The sequence below is a fragment of the Bombus impatiens genome, unplaced genomic scaffold, assembly GCF_000188095.3.
Source record: "Bombus impatiens unplaced genomic scaffold, BIMP_2.2 scf_0478, whole genome shotgun sequence".
In the NCBI taxonomy this organism is placed as follows: domain Eukaryota; kingdom Metazoa; phylum Arthropoda; class Insecta; order Hymenoptera; family Apidae; genus Bombus; species Bombus impatiens.
Window position 1 is genome coordinate 1,443,372 of NT_176897.1, and position 21,380 is coordinate 1,464,751.

General features: G+C 27.9%; 5 protein-coding genes and 1 long non-coding RNA gene across 13 annotated transcripts; 3 read left to right on the plus strand and 3 right to left on the minus strand.

Moving 5' to 3' along the window:
- Positions 1-163: 163 nt before the first annotated feature.
- LOC100741747 (protein PF14_0175) lies at positions 164-11,241 on the minus strand. 8 transcript variants are annotated; one of them, XM_033321681.1, is made up of 12 exons: positions 10,392-10,715; positions 8,988-10,202; positions 8,696-8,898; positions 8,470-8,608; positions 8,123-8,344; positions 7,919-8,020; positions 2,049-3,051; positions 1,611-1,820; positions 1,020-1,448; positions 753-948; positions 504-678; positions 164-417 (listed from the first exon to the last, which is right to left on the minus strand). In XM_033321681.1, exons 2-12 carry the CDS (start codon positions 10,197-10,199, stop codon positions 364-366), a joined length of 3,945 nt encoding a protein of 1,314 aa, XP_033177572.1. In that variant the 5' UTR covers positions 10,200-10,202; positions 10,392-10,715; the 3' UTR covers positions 164-363. The 8 variants fall into 8 exon arrangements, with proteins under 8 accessions (XP_033177572.1, XP_033177571.1, XP_033177570.1 ...); XM_033321680.1 differs by having other exon boundaries at positions 1,575-1,820; XM_033321679.1 differs by having other exon boundaries at positions 1,020-1,820.
- A 509-nt stretch (positions 11,242-11,750) lies between these two features.
- On the plus strand, positions 11,751-14,345 carry LOC100741980 (1-acyl-sn-glycerol-3-phosphate acyltransferase alpha). Its single transcript, XM_012387664.3, has 5 exons — positions 11,751-12,377; positions 13,266-13,581; positions 13,702-13,867; positions 13,947-14,115; positions 14,207-14,345. Exons 1-4 carry the CDS (start codon positions 12,193-12,195, stop codon positions 14,093-14,095), a joined length of 816 nt encoding a protein of 271 aa, XP_012243087.1. The 5' UTR covers positions 11,751-12,192; the 3' UTR covers positions 14,096-14,115; positions 14,207-14,345.
- A 184-nt stretch (positions 14,346-14,529) lies between these two features.
- Positions 14,530-16,363, plus strand: LOC117151853. The gene is made up of 2 exons (XR_004461995.1): positions 14,530-15,774; positions 15,881-16,363. It is a non-coding gene; the product is annotated as an uncharacterized LOC117151853 (long non-coding RNA).
- On the minus strand, positions 16,303-17,745 carry LOC100742154 (calcyclin-binding protein). The gene is made up of 2 exons (XM_003490778.4): positions 17,377-17,745; positions 16,303-17,068 (listed from the first exon to the last, which is right to left on the minus strand). The coding sequence occupies exons 1-2, from the start codon at positions 17,395-17,397 to the stop codon at positions 16,403-16,405; spliced, it is 687 nt and encodes a 228-aa protein (XP_003490826.1). The 5' UTR covers positions 17,398-17,745; the 3' UTR covers positions 16,303-16,402.
- A 338-nt stretch (positions 17,746-18,083) lies between these two features.
- On the plus strand, positions 18,084-19,125 carry LOC100747058. The gene is made up of 2 exons (XM_003490819.4): positions 18,084-18,341; positions 18,500-19,125. Exons 1-2 carry the CDS (start codon positions 18,218-18,220, stop codon positions 18,931-18,933), a joined length of 558 nt encoding a protein of 185 aa, XP_003490867.1. The 5' UTR covers positions 18,084-18,217; the 3' UTR covers positions 18,934-19,125.
- A 181-nt stretch (positions 19,126-19,306) lies between these two features.
- On the minus strand, positions 19,307-21,334 carry LOC100742273 (target of rapamycin complex 2 subunit MAPKAP1). Its single transcript, XM_003490779.4, has 7 exons — positions 21,148-21,334; positions 20,941-21,081; positions 20,526-20,794; positions 20,281-20,450; positions 19,898-20,191; positions 19,595-19,836; positions 19,307-19,509 (listed from the first exon to the last, which is right to left on the minus strand). Exons 1-7 carry the CDS (start codon positions 21,218-21,220, stop codon positions 19,307-19,309), a joined length of 1,392 nt encoding a protein of 463 aa, XP_003490827.1. The 5' UTR covers positions 21,221-21,334.
- Positions 21,335-21,380: the final 46 nt, after the last annotated feature.

The window sequence follows — 21,380 nt, forward strand, 5'->3', positions numbered from 1 at the left end:
ATGTTTATTAAGTGCTTAAAAAAGATAGAATATCTAAAGAAAAAGAAAATATGTATATATATATATATATTTAAATCCTATAATCAAAATAAAACTATAATCAAATTAATAACTGAAAGTAAAATAAACAAAAAAAAGAAATTAATAGTAGAATATAACAAAATATCCTTCTTAAATTTATCAGTCCAACTTAATCTTCACGCATAATTACTAATAATACAAAATGAAAACTATTGTCTTTCTTTCGTTATATTACATTATTTATGCACGAATAACCAATATTGTAAAGATTATATTAATGTAGTATGATATACTGCTATAGTTATATTGATAAAATATACATACTTAGTTAACATTACTTAACTATTGTCTATTTTCGATATAATATTTAAATTCTCCATAGGCATTGATAATTAACTAAAACAAAGTAAAACCTAGTGTTATATGCAATGTACGAATACAAAATATTACATGTTTTAATGCAGTATGATCATAATATTTACCCAAATCTTATGTTTAGTTGAACCATTTACAATTTGTTCATGTACAAAGATATTATTGATATCTTTATATGATATAATTTCCAATTTGTATAATACCTTTAAGAGTGATTTCAATGGTATTAAGCATAATTTATCACTACCATTTATTATATCATATGTTGCTTTCGACAATATACTAAAAAAGATATTCTCTCTTTGCATTTAATGAATAACAGATATTATCTTTAATAAAATATTTATGATAATTACCTGCCACTTTTTATAAATTCTATCGAATTCTTAGTTCTATCAATTTCTTTAAACTGGACATATATATTGAATGCATATAATAATTTTGCCATATCTATAGTGGTCTCTGATTCAGTAAGTACTTGAATGAATTCATCTACTAACAACCATCCTTCTTCTTGATAATAAAATATATGTATTATTTGTTTGGGTAGTTCTACAAAAATTATTGTGAGATTATTTTCATCAGTATGGAATTTCCATATTTATAACTATTATAAAACATACCAACTGCTCGAAAGAACATTCTACAATTTGCAGACAGACATTTTGGAACGTATATGACTTTTCCAACAGTAAACTCAGTTTTCTTTAAATATGAGTTCTTTGCTCCTGCATTATATGCATCAACTTCAAAATCTGATGTATCATCTGGAATAAAATTTTGTATTCTATTTCCTTGTTGATCTTTATTACATATTACTTCTTCTTCGTTATTTTCAGAAACCCAACAAATTTTACTGTAATTATTTGATTCAGTAGTATCTTTCAGCGGTTTGCTCCATACGTCTACCGAACTTATTACTGATTTCTGAGCATTGTGTGCTTCATTAAGTTCCATTATTGGAGATGAGTTGTATAATGTATGAGAAGTAAGTGAACAACGTGTTAAATGTTTTTCATCGATATTTGTATTATTTGCTAAATGAAAATATTCTGAAATATTAACAGGTAATAAGCTAGAAGATCTAGAACTACTGAAATCATAATTTGGAGGAAATATAACATTTTCGTTAATACTTCTACAATTCAAATTTTCTTCTGATATAACAAAACCATTACTTTGTACACACGACAGTTGATTAAAATTGGAGATACCATTTGCCTGGACTGGCTCCTGTTTGTATATTTCCTTAACAAACTGTAAATCATCATCGATAAAAGATTTCTTGGATGACGAAAAACATTGATTCTCCATTTCTTTCTGGTGAGCACTACGTTCTGTAGATTGACCACTGATAATGCTTTTGGATGTTGTGTTAATATTATCATCCACATTCCAGTTATGATTAAAAGGTTTTACATTTTCTGTAAATAAATTATTTTTAACATCGCTTCTGTTTTCCAGAAAGTCAGAAACATAATATTGATGATTAAATAATCTATTCTTAAGATCGTCCAAATTTCGATTCGCATTGGAGTTATCATTCTCAAAAGTTATCAAATCATGTTCGCCATGATTTTTATTTAAAGTATATAATAAATCATTAGAATGAGAACATTTTTCCTCTTCTGAATCAAGTATTTGTAATTTACCTGCTAAACTAAGTCTGAAAGGATTTGTTTCTTTGAAAGACGTTCCATTATGCATAGAATGTTCTATAGGTGTTGAAAGATCAGTACTTGTAAAACATTTGTTACTAAATTTTCCAAATCCTGGAGAAACACATGATGTTACTGACATCTGTTGATTTAGCAAAGATTGATTTATTGCATTAGTATCGTTACTTCCAAATATTAAAGAATTATAATTCACTGTATTCAAATTTCTATCTTCATCCTGAATGTAATTATTTTGAGAAGAGTCAATATGAGAATGAATTCTATCATAAAAATTACTAGTTAATGGCTGCTTATTTATAGTAGCAGGTGAAACATATTCCACAGGGCAGTCAACATTTTTGTTTATAGCAGTTTTTTTTTCGGTATGAACATTTCCATTTGAAGAAATATTTTCATATGCACTTTCAGTGTTTACATGTAAGGGATTTACAAATATTGGCATTTGTTTATTAATATTCAAAAGTACGCTTTTTATCATATTTAGTGTACTTTTATCGTATGTTGAACTGTTATTCTTTAGAGAGCTTTTTATTACTTCATAAAGAAGTAAACGAAGTGTTGCGTTTATTTGCGTTAAGTATTGTATTTGCATTTGCAAATTTTCATTCCATAATTCCATAAACTTTTGTGAGCTTCTGTCATTATTAACTTGACCATAAGGAGTTTCAGCTTGTAAAAATGGATTAGTATTGCTTTTATTAAAAGTTGAATTGGTTTGAAAAATTTGATCTTGAATGTTTTTTTCCGCTAGCAGTATCTCTTGTTCATCAAATAGTGTACATTCTGATGAAGGCTTAATGAACATATCATTTAAGACACTTTGTGGCGATACCAAGGGCACATCAGTAGCATTTTCAGATAATTTTTCGTTATTGCCATTATATATGTCAGTCTCCTTTTCATAACATCGTTCAGGCATAAATATTAAATTCTCTTCCACATAAAGCAACAGATTACTCATATCAACACTATTTTCCTAATTAAAAAAGAATAAAAGATATATCAAATAATATTATATCCTATGTATTTAACTAGTAATATGTGCATACTCTTTAAATTGATTAGTTTGGGAAAAATTATCACTTTATGAGATTGTTATGTATTATGTAAGAATATTATAAAACTATTGGTATATAGTAAAATGTAGACGGTTGATTTTTTGTCTAAAAGTTTTTATTACATAAGTAACAAATAAACACATGATACAAGACTTGTAATAACATAAAGGTCGTATTTTTCCCAAAAAACAGAAAAGCCAATTTGTTTTGATTAACATGTAAAAATACACTGTAATTAAGCAATTACAGTAAACAAATATATAGCAGTATTATATAATAAAAACAATATATTGATTATACATGATATCTAAGAGAAAAGAACAAAGTTAAAAATGAGCATGAATTGTAAAAATCAGAAATTTTTAATTCTTTTGGGCATGAAATTAAGTACTTGTGTTATTTATATGAACGATCTTTTTGCAATAACTTCGCTTTATTTAACATTTCTATTAATGTTCTCGCTTTGCCTTGTGATTTATAATTTGGATTAGATATACATTCATTACTTCTCTCTGAATTGTTTTCAGAATGTATTACGGGTATATGACTTTCAACTTTGATACTTTTATTTGTCAAGTCTTCCATTTTATCCTCCTGATTACTGATTCTATCTGAATACATAACTTCATAAGTATCACCTTCTATATTTGTATAAGTTTTTATACAATTCCCATCCTCAATTGAATTTGAATCTTTTATTTCTGCTGTACTTAAACGTGACTCAAATTCATTGTCACTAAATTTATTTTGAGTACTCCCATCAATCACACTTTTCAGAAGATTAGGAAGGTCAGCATATGGTATATGTACATCCCATTGTTCTTCTTTTTCATCACATTCTATATCAACATCATTAAAAACCGGTATGTCGGACTTTTCAATTACTGTGTTAGATTTTATTAATTCTTCGACTGATACCACTTCTGTTTGTCTAGTTTCTTCGCTCAGTAATGATTTTTCCATTGATCTTACTGATTCCTTTACTTCTACATTCAACGATGATTCTTCTGAACAATTAATATCTTTTATTAAATCTGATTTTTCTGTTGTTGTTGATTGCTGTGATGATGTTGGTACCAGGGCCAGATTTTCTAGGTTATCTGCAAATGTGGATATTTCTTCTTTCTCATATACTTCCGAATTGTTGATCGTAGGTTTAAAGAATTCCTGTGAGTTTGAATTTATTGCTTCTGTTTTAACAGAACATTCAATATCAATCTCTGACCGAGATTCATTTAATGTACTTTCATGAATGTTTGTATTGCTTTCATATTTTTTACATTCAATGTCAATTTCTGACCAAGATCCATTTGATGTACATTCATGAATGTTTGTATCATTTGCATACTTTTTACATTTATTATTTAACATTTCTACTAATGTTCTCGGTTTACCTTGTGATTTATAATTTAGATCAGACATATATTTATTATTTCTCTCTGAATTTTTTTCAGAATGTATTACGGGTATATGACTTTCAAATTTGATACTTTTATTTGTCAAGTCTTCCATTTTATCCTCCTGATTACTGATTCTATCTGAATATATAACTTCATGAGTATCACTTTCTGTATTTTCATAAGTTTCTATACAATTTCCATCCTCAATTGAATTTGAATCGTTTATTTCTGCTGTACTTAAATGTGAGTCAAATTCATTATCACAGAATTTAATTTGAGCGCTCTCATTAAACGTAGTTTTAGGAAGATTAGAAAGCTCAGCATGTGATATATATGCATCCAATTGTTGTTCTCCTTTGTTAGATTCTGTATTAACATCATTAACTGGTATGTTGGACGTTTCAATTACTGTGTTAGATTGTATTAATTCTTCGACTGATACCACTCCTGTTTGTCTAGTTTCCTCACTCAATAATGATTTTTTCATTGATCCTTCTGATTTTTTTATTTCTATATTCATTGATTCTACTGATTCTTTTACTTCTACATTCAATGATGATTCTTCTGAACAATTAATATTTTCTATCAAATCTGATTTTTCTGTTGTTGTTGATTGCTGTGATGATGTTGATACCAGGGTCAGATCTTCTAGGTTATTTGCAGATTTGGATATTTCTTCTTTCTCATATACTTCCGAATTGTTGATCGTAGGTTTAAAGAATTCCTGTGTGTTTGAACTTATTGCTTCTGTTTTAACAGAACATTCAACATCAATCTCTCGCCAAGATTCATTTGATGTACTTTCATGAATGTTCGTATTGCTTTCATACTTTTTACATTTATTATTATTATTATTATTATTATTATTATTATTATTATTATTATTATTATTACCATCAATATTACAATGAAATGATGTAGATTCTGTTAATGTGCTTAAATCGTCCGAATCTAAACTTGAATTGTCATTTGATATATCTTTTATTGATGATAATTTCTCCAATAATTTTTGCTTGGAAGTAATGGTTTTCGTACAAATGTAATCATTTTGTTCATAATTTTCTAAAGCAATTAAACTAGTATCGTTTTCAACACTAGTGTTGTTAGTTTTCTGTGATGAACTTATAGGTTGCGTATCTTTTACATTTCTAGATGCATCATATAATTTTTCGTCTGTCAACATCCCTAATATTTTTTGTGATATAGCAATTATTACATTATCTTTTATGCGCTTTTTACGTCTTTCAATATTTTCTAAAATTAATGGAGATACATTTGACATTTTAGCAATATTTCCAGTTGATGACCAGTGTATATCTTTATCATGCAAAGCAGAATAAGAGCTATTATATACTACATTCAAGAAACAATTCTCAGCTAATGGTACATTACTTTGTTTCCTAATAGATGTTTCACGAGATATTTCCGATTCATTTTTTTGTGTTATATAGTTCTTTTCTTGCAATGCATTTTTCAAAATAATAGACCAATTTATGTTCTTTGTTATACATACTTCATGTGCATCAGTAAAATTTTTCGCTTCACTAATATATACTTCGTCTTCTGATTCTTGAATATCAAAATGATTAGCATATTGTTTAGGAATATCGTTACACTCTTTCAAAATATTACATTCATTATCTAAAGTTTTACTATTTTTTTCGTCATTAGCAGAAAGATCAATAGACGAAGTATCAGATGTAGTGTTATTATGTTCCATATTATTATGACATGATATGACAGACTTTTCGTACGATTTTTGTCCAATGGGTTGATTTAATACAGAACTTGAATCTAAACATTTTTTATTTGCTATGGTCTCACAAATTTGATTATTACTACTATCACTATTATCATTATTAATTTTGGTAGAATCAATAGATTTTAATTTAAGATGTAATAACATTTTGTATAAAGATTCTGTTTTTCTTGGATGTTTCTTTTCAGGATTTGTGACAGAACTATATTGTTCAGGAATATTGGTATGCTCTTTCAAAATATTACATTCATTATCTAAAGTTTTACTATTTTTTTCGTCATTAGCAGAAAGATCAATAGACGAAGTATCAGATGTAGTGTTATTATGTTCCATATTATTATGACATGATATGACAGACTTTTCGTACGATTTTTGTCCAATGGGTTGATTTAATACAGAACTTGAATCTAAACATTTTTTACTTGCTATAGTCTCACAAATTTGATTATTATTATTATCATTATTATCATTATTAATTCTGGTAGAATCAATAGATTTTAATTTAAAATTTAATAACATTTTGTATAAAGATTCTGTTTTTCTTGGATGTTTCTTTTCAGGATTTGTGACAGAACCATATTGTTCAGGAATATTGGTACGCTCTTTCAAAATATTACATTCATTATCTAAAGTTTTACTATTTTTTCTGTTATTAGCAGAAAGATCAATAGACGAAGTATCAGATGCAGTGTTATTATGTTCTATATTATTATGACATGATGTGGCAGACTTTTCGTACGATTTTTGTTCAATGGGTTGATTTAATACAGAACTTGAATCTAAACATTTTTTATTTGCTATAGTCTCACAAATTTGATTATTATTATTATCATTATTATCATTATTAATTCTGGTAGAATCAATAGATTTTAATTTAAAATTTAATAACATTTTGTATAAAGATTCTGTTTTTCTTGGATGTTTCTTTTCAGGATTTGTGACAGAACCATATTGTTCAGGAATATTGGTACGCTCTTTCAAAATATTACATTCATTATCTAAAGTTTTACTATTTTTTTCGTCATTAGCAGAAAGATCAATAGACGAAGTATCAGATGCAGTGTTATTATGTTCTATATTATTATGACATGATGTGGCAGACTTTTCGTACGATTTTTGTTCAATGGGTTGATTTAATACAGAACTTGAATCTAAACATTTTTTATTTGCTATGGTCTCACAAATTTGATTATTACTACTATCACTATTATCATTATTAATTTTAGTAGAATCAATAGATTTTAATTTAAGATGTAATAACATTTTGTATAAGGATCCTGTTTTTCTTGGATGTTTCTTTTCGGGATTTGTGACAGAACCATGCATTTTTTCAATTAAAAAATCATTTTTAGAGGAATTAGTCGATTCAAAATATTCTGATCTTTTGCTCTTTCCTTGATGTGAAATCAATTTATTATAGGAATCTTCTTTATTACTATTTACTTCATTAAAATTACTACTGTGTGATAAGCCTATGTCAGAATCTGGATTATGTACTATTTTATTTCCAGAATTTTTGGACAATTTTTCCTTTACTCTATGAATGTCGTTAAATTTTTGTCGTTTAGAACGCTCTTGACACTCTAAGTAATAACAAACTGGAAAATTCCGTTTTTTAATACAAACCATTTTTCCATATTCTGCTAGCTTTTGCTCCACTAACCAATCACTAATGTGCACATCTTCATCTTCTAATGTGTCAGTCAAATTTACCATCATTGAATTATCCTGTAATAAGAAGTCCCAGGATATTCATAATTATTTTAAAACAAATTTAATTCAAATATAGATCACAAAAAATAGATACTTGAATTTTTTAAATATTTTTACCTCCTTATTAATTGTTGCAATTGTTGCAACTAAAGGTATATCAGATGTTCTTAGTGCAAAATGATGAGTAGCACTACGGGACCATTTAGATCCTGTACATGGCCTAGTATTAATTAAACCACATGGTATTGCCTGTGCTGGCAGGATGGAAAACCTTTTATGTAAGTAATATACTGCATCGGGAGAATATGTTTTCAGTGTTCCATAGTCATAAAACATTACCTGTAATAAATTAGTATAAATAATAGTTGTTACATTAAATACAAATAATATGTCAATATATCATAGGAATAATAGAGAAACAACAGTAGGTATATGTTTAAACTGAACACACTACTTATACTTACAGTCACTTGAAAATCTGGTTTCACAGCCTTAATTATACCCCTATGCCATATTCCATTGTATACACATGCACAATTCAAACCTTTTTCTAGTACAAGTAGTGGAATTGCATATTGTTCATATTGCACTGTATAAAACTTACTGTAGAACACGATTATTAATATAAATATTATGAATTATAATTGTCTAACTATAGTTATAATAATTGTTTAGTGTAATTATACATACTGTAAATCATCCATGAACATTTTAAATGTCTTTTGTTTTTTACGAAGTTGTATCCAAAAGAATGAAGGTGTGAAGACTTCTACAACAATAACTTCTATAAAAGGTTCTTCATTCTGTTCTAAATCTGCAACGTTTATGCAACCTACATAGTCTCCAATACTCATTACATTATCTGGTATTAACTTCTTACATGTATCGAGCGACTAAGAATAAAATGTTACGAAATTAATGTTATTTAATTTTTGTAAATAGTTAATAAAATTCTTAAATCATTGAAACAAAGAATCTTTACCACTGATGCTGGAACTGCTTCTTCATTACTTGATTCATAAATATCATACAACTGTGCAACATTATTAGCTTCATGTTTCTTTGTTAGTTTATTTGAAGGTATTTCCCTCTTTGCATAATAAAGCATGAAATCTCCTGTGTCACCAGGTTGAATGCAATGAAAGATTTCAGGTAACTGTGATGCAAATTCTCTAACGCTATTAAAACCAAGTTCTGCATAATTCAAAGAAACTTTATATTCTTCTAAATATTTTTCTGGTAGATCAGCACACCAAATCCCGTCAGAGTGGTTTTGAATAAGCTTTTCCAAACGAAATTTAATTCTTTCATTTATAAGTATTTCAATATCTTTCTTATCTAAAACGTTTTCTTTAGCTTTCATTATATCATCATCAAATTTCGTTTTAATATCATTACTATGTTGCATTTCTTGGTATTTAGTTTCCTTTATGAAACTAGATGTAGATGTGGTCTTTGTATCTGACTTTGTGTAATCAGGTTTAGATGTACGATTGAGATGTGTAACCTCAGAGACATCTTCACAATCTAACATATCATCTGAATCTTCATTTCCAGCAGCAGTGACAATTGGCAATTTGGATTTAGAGTGGGACATATCATTGCGGCCTTTTAAATTATTAAAATTCTTAACTTTAGATCGGTTTGGATAAACCTTATTATTTGTTTGAAAAATTCTATGTGATAATTCTTGTAACTGTTCTTCCATTTCTTTCATAGTAATTTTCACAAAAGGCATGCGTGAATGAATTTCTTGAAGTATATAATCCTTATTTAAGCCATTAGGTTTATCTTTAACTAAACTGAGTACCTTGCTTAATATCTCAGCTGGTATACGAATTCTATTAGGAGCAGTTGTAGGAAAATAGTGATTTGGTTTATGTGTTTTTCTTCCAACTGAAGGTTTCTGAGTTTTTTGGCCGGCTATTAATTTACTAACATGTTTGGATTTCTCTGATGCAATACCACGTATAATAATTGTGCTATCTCTATGTTCTATTTGTACTGTTTTTGACATACTATGTAGAAAACTTAATAAAGAGTTGTATCCTAAATCTTTCCATGGTATATGTTCACCCTCTAACTCATAATAATCATTATTTAGCTGCTTTAAAGTACATCCTCCTTTACGTGTAATTAATAATGCTAATATTGTAGTTTGAGTGTTTTCACGCTTTTGTAAATCCACTTGCATTTTTTTATCAAATATTAATCTATAAATATTATTCTCTACAAATAAATTAAATAATTAATTGGAATATATAATAATTTTAATTTTTTAATGCACACCGAAGAATTGTAAGCAAACTGGACAGTAAATGATTTCTTTTAGTTATAATACCTGCTTAATATAATAATTGTTTTAGACTTAAATATTTATAACGTACCAAGTTCCTTTACTATGATCTCGAAGTATAAATTATACCGTTATACCGAGTTATACCGTAAAAAATTTTAAATTCACTCGACCTATCGGTAATTGGTATAATCTTAAACGTGAGCAACGAACAAATAACCTATCTATAACACATGTATATAATTAGGAGGTGTAGTAGAAAAATTTAAAACTTTATGCTTTCTTTATTTGCCGCGCGAACTATCGACCTATCTGCTACTCCTAGAGATACGGTATCATAATCGAAATTTTAAATTAATTATTAGCTTAAATAATAATAATTTTAATTCCAAATTTACAACCTAATATATATCTTAAATTTTTAAATTAATAGAAATATGTCATGAATATAATATACATATTATAGGTATTCTGATATCGTATATGTATATATGATCTATATTATTTGGAAACTGGCTTGCTAGATCAAATCCGAGTTATATTATTAAATATCATAAATATAATATCATTCAAATAAGATAATTTTAAATTACCAAAATAATACGATACAACAAGGTATACATAAATAATATGTAAATTATTTTACACAAATTTACATGAAAAGCACATACTGCCTTTTTATTGCTATTCAAAGTTTACGTCGGTACGTAAATATTTACATAAGTCATGTAAGGATAACCATAATGATAATATAGTTATGAAACGTTCCATTAACAATATAGAAAGTAATTTCATTAGGGATCAATTAATACTTGACAAAGCTTATAATCGAAAACCGCAAACAACAACCTCGCGCATAAAGTCCCGAACCATAACATAATTCACTAAATTTTCTTATAAAAGAAATTCATAAAATGTTGAATCAGACAAATAATATGTAATACACGTTTACACATGTATATATAGATTTAATAAATTAATTCGTAAATTGATATTTGAAACCTAGATAAATTATTTATGAATTATGAAAAAGGATATTGAATAGAATAATGAAAAAGAAACAATCATATAAGAAAATATGAAAGTTAGATTGAAGGTTATGAAATGCAAAAAAAGCTCTTCAAAGCATATAAATTGTAATAAGTGAAAAAATCTGAAATCATATTTATAAATCCAGCATGATGATTGGTTGTTACCGAAAGTGTACGTATCGAAAGAACTCTCTTCTGTTTATAAATAAAACACCTACATCACTCAAATATTTCAACTATGGGAATTATAAGTTTATTGTATAATCATCGAATGACGTGAAAATAAAAAACAACGTAATTTTTTGCTTGAATTTGAGTATTGAATGTAAATTCATTATATCAATCTTAATGAGTCATATAAGTAGCTATTATTCGTCTACATGTAGCTTTTTATTGCTTGTTTTTTAAAATTTCAACAAATACATAATTATTTAACATCTGAGAAATAAACTCTCATATAAGGTTTAAATATTGAGAACAAAGTTTGCACTCTGTACATAGTTGCGAGCTGCAAGGCACTTGTGTTTTATCTCACCAAAAAATCGACAATCGTTAGCCCGTGGTTCGCCCTGAATCAATTTCGGCAGTAGGTAGCAAACCTCGTGCTCGTGGCCAGTCGTAGGTGTGCCTTGTATTTTCGCAATCTGTATATAGTACAAAGCTAAAAGAGTAGCTTTGTTAAAAAATAAGCTATGTGTTTGTGATTAATGCATAAAAGGCGTGGCTTCCTCGTAAAATCCTACAGTAGTTGAAAATCTTTAGAACTACGTAAGATAGTGCAGAAAAGTGTAATACTGATTTCGCTGGTGTAGTATAAAGAAAATATTAGGTATAGTATTCGCCCTTTCTCGCCATAAAAGATGGCACCTTCGTGTTTCGAGGTGATCCTAGTCGGTCTCTTTCTTCTGATACCTGTATTATATGAAGTGAGCAGAACCTTTCGTTATTACCTCAAGTTTTTTCTCTATTATGGAATTGCAATGCTGAATTCATTAATCCTCCTCCCGATTGTGGTCTTTCGACCGAAGAACGTGAAAAATTATTTGTTAGTAATTACACCAATTTTGAAAATATGAATGTTATCTATCTTGTTATATTTCTATGTTCCGTTCTCTTGTTTTTCTATTTAATTATGTTCTATTGCTTATATTTTCATTCTGATTAATTTTGTTCAAACTAATAGGACAAATTTATTGAACGATGGTGATATAGCATATGGATAACAATCCCGATACAGCGATGACGTTTTTTTAAATAACTTGGAATTCTCACCCCAGATATGCCACATAAATGCGTAAATTTAGATTGGAAAATAATGTGAATTGTAAAATTAATTTTTTTAAGTAATACATAATAATATCGTTTGTAAACATAAAATAAAATTTTTATTTTTATTGTTAAATTTGCAAAAATATGTGTAAAGTTTATTTATTGAAATGTATTCTTTAATAAAATAACATGTAAACATTTTAATTAACATTGTATTGAAGTTTCAGTTTTATTATAATCACTCATTTATTCTGTACATAATTTTTATTATATTTGTATTTGATTCTTTAACATATATTTATATAATATTATATAGTAATGAACAATCTAATAAAAAAAGATAATTAAAATGATTTATAAAAATGAGATATATATATATATATACATATATATATATACACACACACACACACGTATGTATATATATGTGTGTGTGTGTGTGTGTATGTGTGTGTGTGTATATATATATATACATATATATACATATATATATGTTTATATGTATATATGTACATATACAAATATATATGCTACATTTTTTACAAATTAAAAACTAATCCACCATTTGTCAATAATTTTGTTACTAACACAATAGACCTTGCATTAATTATACAAATTATTAATATTTTATTAATTCAAAAAAATATATGAAATATAATTTTAGATTAGGATCGGCTGTGTTTTCTATTTGTGCTCACCTTATCGGACTACGTTGGGAATTAAGGGGGACTGAACATTTAGAGAAAGAAAGGGCATGTATAATAGTATCAAATCATCAAAGTTCTTTAGATGTACTGGGAATGTACCAAGTATGGCCAATAATGCAAAAGTGCACAGTTATAGCAAAAAAACAGATTTTTTATGCATGGCCATTTGGTTTAGTTGCTTGGCTTTGTGGATTGATATTTATAGATAAAATGCAGTCAGATAAAGCCCGTTCAATTTTAAATAGTGCTGCAGTCTATCTCAAGGAAGACAAGGTAATTTGATTTATATAATATATATAATATAATATATATATATAATATATTATATAGAAATTTCTGCAAAAGGTAATATTCAGTTTCCTAAATACTTATTTTTCCATGCTTTTTATGTAGATTAAGTTATGGATATTTCCTGAGGGCACTAGGCGCAACACTGGACAAATTCATTCATTTAAAAAAGGTGCCTTTCATGTTGCAATCAATGCTCAGTTACCTATATTACCTGTTGTATTTTCGTCTTATTATTTTCTATCTTCTAAAGAAAAGAGATTCGATGCCGGTAAGACATTTTTATGTATAAATATTTATATTTATTTCAATACAAAACTTTATGCGATAATCTAATTGATGATATGAAGGTCGAGTTATTATAACAACATTACCACCAATATCTACAGAAGGATTAACTTCAGCTGATGTTGAAGATTTAATAGAAAAGACACGAAATGCAATGATGGAAGTTTTTCATGCCACTAGTCATGAAGTGCAATCAAATACTTCTTCCTAGAGTACAGTAATTATTTCATGGTAAATTAATAGTTTTCTTATTATTCACATCTTGATTACAATTTAGTCTTAACTTGTAAACCAAAGACTTGTTTTTAATATTTTTATCAAGGATTTCATCAAGAATTTATTGCACGTAGCGAATGTGTGCTACAGTTAGAGATAGGGGCAGATAATATTAATTATTAATTTCAATTCATATTTTACTTCCCTGTTTTAAATTTCTTTACAAACCCAAGATTTTAATTCTAATCGTATATATATATATATATATATATATATATTTTGATAAATACATATATATATATTTCATTTATACATTTATATTTACAATAATTTTATATTATTAACGTTTTTATTTTTAATGAATCACCTAACTATTTATATAATGGTCTTTGATATAATAAATACATGTAAATCATAATGCATTCTTAAACAAGATTTTATACATGTATAAAACAGATGTTAATTTCTTTTGCTTGAAAAAAATAATAGAACAGTTTCTATAAAGATGGAGATGTTTGGGTGGAAAATATAATTTTAATTTTGTAAATGATCCGGATAGTTCAACTAGATAGAGAAGTTATTTACAAAATGAAAAAAAAACTAAATTAAAATTTTACGTGCGTTTTATAAAATTACATGAAATATATTTTATTCATAAAATTTTATAGAAATTTTTAAGTATCTATTTCATATTTTCATCCATTCATGTGCAATGCTGCAAGCGATTCAATGTGTGTGTATGTGTGTATGAATAAGTAAAATTATTTATTTATACTTCTATACCCGTTTTAAATAAAATTTTGTAAAACACTGTTTTGTTCATTATAAAAACAGATGATAATCATGAAAGCACGCAATACCACAAATATGACACTGGAAAAGCGTTTCTTGTTAGTATGGTAAAAATATTCATGCTATGTGATATTATTTTTATTTGTAATTAAATATACTAATGAATGTTAGTTAACACTGATAAAGAAATTCAAACTATTAACGTTAGCTGTATAACTTTCTCTTAAAATTACTATGTATTCCTATAATTTATAAGTAATTAAATCCAATGTTCCAATATTACATAACATGAATTTTTTAACATTAGTTATATTGAATTCTTGTAATTTTAGATTGGAAATATTACATAATAATCTTGTTTATAAGCTTGTGACTTTTTATTGTTAGAAATATAAATGTATAAAAGATAACAAGAATATTATTTCAAAATATAAATAAATAAAGGGCGCATGTGGTATTTTATTTGTTGACAGTATTATAATTTACATGTTAAACAAGCACTAATATTTATGAATTTTATTTTAGAAAAAAATTGTACACATATGTGCTATGTACAAATCAACATGTTACATATAACTTATGTATTTCATATAATATATGTGTTTTCTTTCACTCAATGTATATACTTCTTTTTTTACGTGGGAATTCCTCATGGACACCCCGCTGCTGTTCTGGGGGAAGCGGTGGGGTGGTGTCGGACTCTTACCGACTAAAACCCCACGGTGGCCTATCTAACGTTTAACAGGAGTGCCCCCGGATCCCTTTCGAATTGCTGCCGGAGCACTCTTGTGTCCCCTTCCAAGCTGAGGGAGCCACCCCTCAGGTCTAATCTGAGCGCTAAGAGGGACCACACCTTTCAACGCCACCCCCTGGACACTTAATGTATATACTAATCACTCATCCTTATGAATCTTTATTCCTACAGTATTATTGAATATTATTTGAAAAATACAACATTAACATAGTTGGATTCTAAAATTCTTTTCAGGTGTACAGTTATGTTTGCGAAAAACATCAATTACAACATTTATAAAAAGTGGAAACTTCTAAATGCATCACTACATAAATTTATCATAATTACTGTAAAAGGAATTAGTGAAACCATTTACATTTTTTTTTATAATCCTTTTTTATTGAATTAATAATATACAGAAGTAAATTGGCTTACGGTGTGTAAATAAGGAATAGAAATATTTCGGAAATGTATGCTATATACTATTACCATTGTTGTAAGAAAACAAAATACATTAATTCTTAATAATCCATATAATCAAACTTTTTATTTGACTCGAAATACATTAATTTGAAAATTTATGAAATATTTATGCATTTATACAATAGGCTTGTTATGCAATGAAACCAATGAATATCTGAAGTCACAATACATAACAATGAAAAAACAGACAATTGTTACAGCACTTTTACATTTTAATGTTTTACATAATACAATTTAATTTTGTACATTAATAACCTAAAAAAATAATAAACCTAAATATTTATAGACATGAAATTAAGAATAGTCTGACAATCCTGCTGCTTTCTTCTCTTGAGTTTCTGTCCAAGCTTTGGCTATTGTCTTTTTTATTTCGTCATCTCCTTCTTGATACATCTTCTTCATTAAATTCATCAAACTAGTGCTGGGGTCACCATCTTCACTTATATCTGGAGCTGAAGATGTCTTTGATTCCTTGATTCTTTTTTCTACACTTGTTACATGTGACCAATGTTTCGCAACCTTTTTGATAAGAGATACTATCACCATATCAGCCTTGGTTCTAACACTACTCTTATCTGTATCAATATCTTCGCATAAATTATTAATTGTTAAACTATAATTTTTATTGTTCAATCCAAGAATATGGAGATCAAAAGATTTCTCAGTAAAGTTACAAGTCACAGCTTCTTTAGCCAACTGATGCACATCTTTCAATGTGACGTATAATTTTACTGTCGTATTTGTTTGATCCCAACCATAGTTATTAAGTTTAACTTCATAACACTTTTGAGAAGAGTTAGACACTGCAACAGCAGGCTTTGTCTGAGATATTTGATTTTCTTCTATCAATCTTGCTAACTCTGTTTGCAACTTCCTAATTTCAAGACTGAGAACATCTTTGCTTTTTTGACGATTAGCTTTTTGAAGTAAATTGTTAAATTCTTCAATGTCCAATTTTAACTGTAAAACAAAATACAGTTGTTCCATGTATTGATTATGTTCAATAAAATTTCCTTTGAACAATTCTATTTAGGACAATCACTATTAATTTCGTAAAAAATTCACATGATTAACTTCTACTGTAATTTCGATGTACATCCATACATACATACATACATGCGGATAGCACGCTCTAATATTTTACTATACCGAAATTGTATTTCTCTATAGTCACATATACGATAATTGTTTTGTTGTACAAAAAGCATTATATTTTTCTTATCATTGATGATATAAAAAGTAATTTGAAAAATTAAAAAATTGCTTACCTCGTCAGCCTTTGTCGACATTTCTTCCTTCAAAATTAGCGACAAATAGAATTTCTAAACGTTTAATGGTAAGAAAAAAGAAAGTTAACACTCACTCGATTATCCTACTGATAATGACGTTAAAATCGTATAATTCAATGTTTCTTGACTATAACACCTCGTTCGTTACAAATTTGTCTCGACTGTTGAGAATCGACGAATCGACTGCAAACTACACACTGTACACTCAGTAGAAATTTCTGGAGAGTTCAAAATTTTTCTATAATATGTAGGCAAATTTCTTTTTAGCTTGAATAATATTACAGATATTTTTTAAAGAAAAACACATGTTTTTGAGCAAGATAGATAAACTTTTTTAGAACCTTTTAGTAAAACTGAAAATTTTTTACTAATAAAATATTGATTCAATGTTAAGTAAAATTTATAATTAGTATAATATATAATATATCTAATATTCAGAATTTTTGAAGAAGTATAGGATATTTGTTTCTATTTGTTTTTTAACATATAAGCACAAATTAAATCAATTTAGTTTATCAATAGATTAATGATGATCGATTAATATTCTTCTTCTAACCTTTAACCTAAAATCTGTATTTGAAATACTATAATTCTTGCATTACGAAGGTGATATTTTTAAATTTCACGAAGAGATCATATGAAAATATTTTGATAGAATTTTGTAATAATAGAATAAGAAATTATAAGTTTATGCTATTTCTTATACGGTTTACTAAATGCATCTTTAATACTGCGTTGTGATTGGTTCATTTGAAATTCAACTGAATCTTTGTCGGGGCTGTAAACTGTTTTTCTATAGGAATTATATTTAATTGATAAAATGGATCATTTTCATCCAGTGGACGCATCGCATTCAGAGACGAACTCAGAATGTACGAAAACTGTTCATAAACGACGATCTTCTATTTTTCAAAGTCGTACAATTACATTTAACGAACATGAAGGTTAGTTAATTTATCCTATTTTTTGTACGGAACTTTACAATATTTAAAAAATATTAATAACACATCATTTCAGTAAGATTTCACACAATAATAAATTATCGGGAAAATTAATTTTTGATCGACCATGCATTTTAATAAATGATATTTTACAATTGAAGGTACACAGTGTGTAGAAGATGGAAAAACTGTTGATGCTGAAGATGCAATAAAATGCGTATCTAAAATATCGGCAGAAAAACCTATAGATTTAGAAGAATATATAATTAATTTAAGAAATGAAAGAAAAGAATGGATAGAGACATTAAAGCAAAGGAAAGTACAACGAAAAAATCTTGCAAAGCAAAAATTGCATTCAGAGAATCGAGGACAACTTTTAGATTTGAATGTTTTAGCAGAATATGAGAAAGCCTTTGTTACAGCCCGGCCAAATTATCAACATATTTACAGAAATTATAAAAAGCTGTCAGATATAGTTGCAAAGACATCAGTATTGTATAATCTAACTTACAAATTAAATCAAAGATTTGTTCGGCAAATGGAAAGAAGACTGTGTAAAGTTAATGACAAAATTATTGAGATGTTAGACTCATGACATTAGAAATACCATTGCATATTGTAAATAATTTTTGACACAAGATTAATTATTGACATAATGCAAATGTATAATTTTTTTACCTCAGTAGATATTAAAATAAATACAAATATACATAAAATAAATAAATAAATAAATAAATATACATATATTCACATTCTAAACAAGAATAAATAACTGGACAAATAAGAATATCGTTTACTACTTAAATACTCAAAGTATAAAAATTTTATCTTGGTACGAGAGATTTATGGTGCAACCATTAAAATGACAATAGGATCATACGTGTATTGAAGTAAATATTTGTTTTATCACATTGACATAATTAATGTTTTAAATAATTTAAAATAGAATATAGAAACCAATAGAGCTGTCATCTATGCAAATGAAAACTTTTCCGTCTCGCCGCTTTTCTTTCTTTCTGAGATAGATATTCTTTTCTTGATATGCTATTGTGTAATTCCAATATATGATTTATTTTTCTGACAATTTCTTCAGCTGTCATCGAATCGGCTTCAAATTCATGGTTTTTAAACGATGCTGATTGATGCAGAGAATGCAACTGTCCAGAGGGTACTGCGAAAGGATGATATTTCTTAGCATTATGTCCGTTTCTTGGGCAATTTGTTTACGTTACATAAAATGTTTAAACTAGACCAACCTAAAATATTTTCGGAAGTAGACGTGTGTGGTGTATAAACTAACGTAAAAATTGTTTTCGTTCCCTTTGTTTCTGTCACTTCGCACCAAGCAATATTGTCTATTTGATAACTAACAGCTCTTTGCCTATTCCAAAAGCGTCCTGCACCTTTCCCTGTTATTATTGGATTGATTTCAATTTTTTCACCAGATATTCCTAGATATATTTCAGTCTTTGTCCTGACTTTATTAATTATGTATACCCTATATAAAATGTTACATATTACTTGCAAGTTATTTTACGATTCTAATAAATAAGAAATACCTGTACGACTGATACAACGGAGCTTCCATAGCAGTCGTATGTCCTTCCATTTTTGCTAAATCTTCAGCAACTTCTTCTTCTTCGTTTTGACCTTCTAGAAAATCTTCCTCGTTAGTTAATTCAACCCAATTAAACACGTTGTGTCGCGCCCTATCGCTGGGTTTCATTTCGGCAAGACCTAACGTTGTGAATTCAAATTTAGATATCGTTTCCCTAGGATCCAAGCACGGTAAATCCCAGTCAACTTCTCCATCATCTTCAGTAAAATATAAGCCATATCTTGTGATATCATCCCTGAAAACATCAAAGAATCAGCGTAGTTTGTATTGGTTAAATATAAACCGAACAACACAAACTACTACAGAATTCATTAGTGTAATTACTTTAAAGGGTGATCTGGATGTTCATTCGCATATTTATAGCAAATTAATCCAATAAATTCTAGCACTTTTGCCGTAGCAAGTACAAGTATATGAATGGGATAAGTTCTTTGATTTTTAGGTAACATACACATAAATATCCTGTACTTTCTTATAGGAATATCTACTTGTGCCTGCAATAAAATTCATATAAGTGGTATCGTCAAGCAGCAAATTCATTAAAATTTGCAAAATTTATTAACACATACGCTGCCGTCAAACTTGGCGTATTCTATAAATGGATTTTGTGGTACATTTGGACACTTTTCAAGTTGTTCAGACAAGAGAGAATATCTTTTAGTTTGGCCAGTCTTTTTACGAAAATCCTTCCTTTGAAATAATTCTGTTTGTTGAGTAACAGGTATAACAGAATCATTTCTCCACTTTACACTGACTTTAGCAGCCTTTTCCCTTTCAAGATCCATTTTCTCTAATCTTTGCGCGGTATTAGTGCGTTCTCTGTGACTGTATTCCATATCTATATCAACATTAAAATCACAGATCTAAAGTATATATATTTATGTCAAACAAATTTCAGATATTTTTGCTTTCTGGTTATAAAATCAAGTAGCGTCATCTTTTATAGAAAAAATACTTTTTATTTTTTCTCTTTTTTAAATTTACCCATTTGTATGTCATAGGATTCTGCGAGAGCATCTAGATCTTCGTCGTCGCTTTCTTCCATGCCAGGATAACATTGTAACATTCCATTGGATCTTAGTTGTTTAGGTATATCTTCTCCAAGCATCACCATTTCACATTGACCTTTTAGAAACATCACAGGAGGAAGTTTACAGTTCATTTTTAACCTAAATAGAATCTAGTATGTACCTGTATTGTCGGTTGATAAAAAACTATCTCTAATATGTGATAAAAGCCAATGTTCGTTATCGTAGAACGCCATTTGTTTATCTTAGATACTTTCGAAGCATGAAAAGATTATTTCCAAAATTCCGTTTTACAGTTGCCCAAATGATTTCTTCTTCCATCACTTTGTATGTGTAAACAGCCTGTTTAAGCAACCGCCGACAGGTGGCAGCACATTCTTTTATAAATAAGAATAA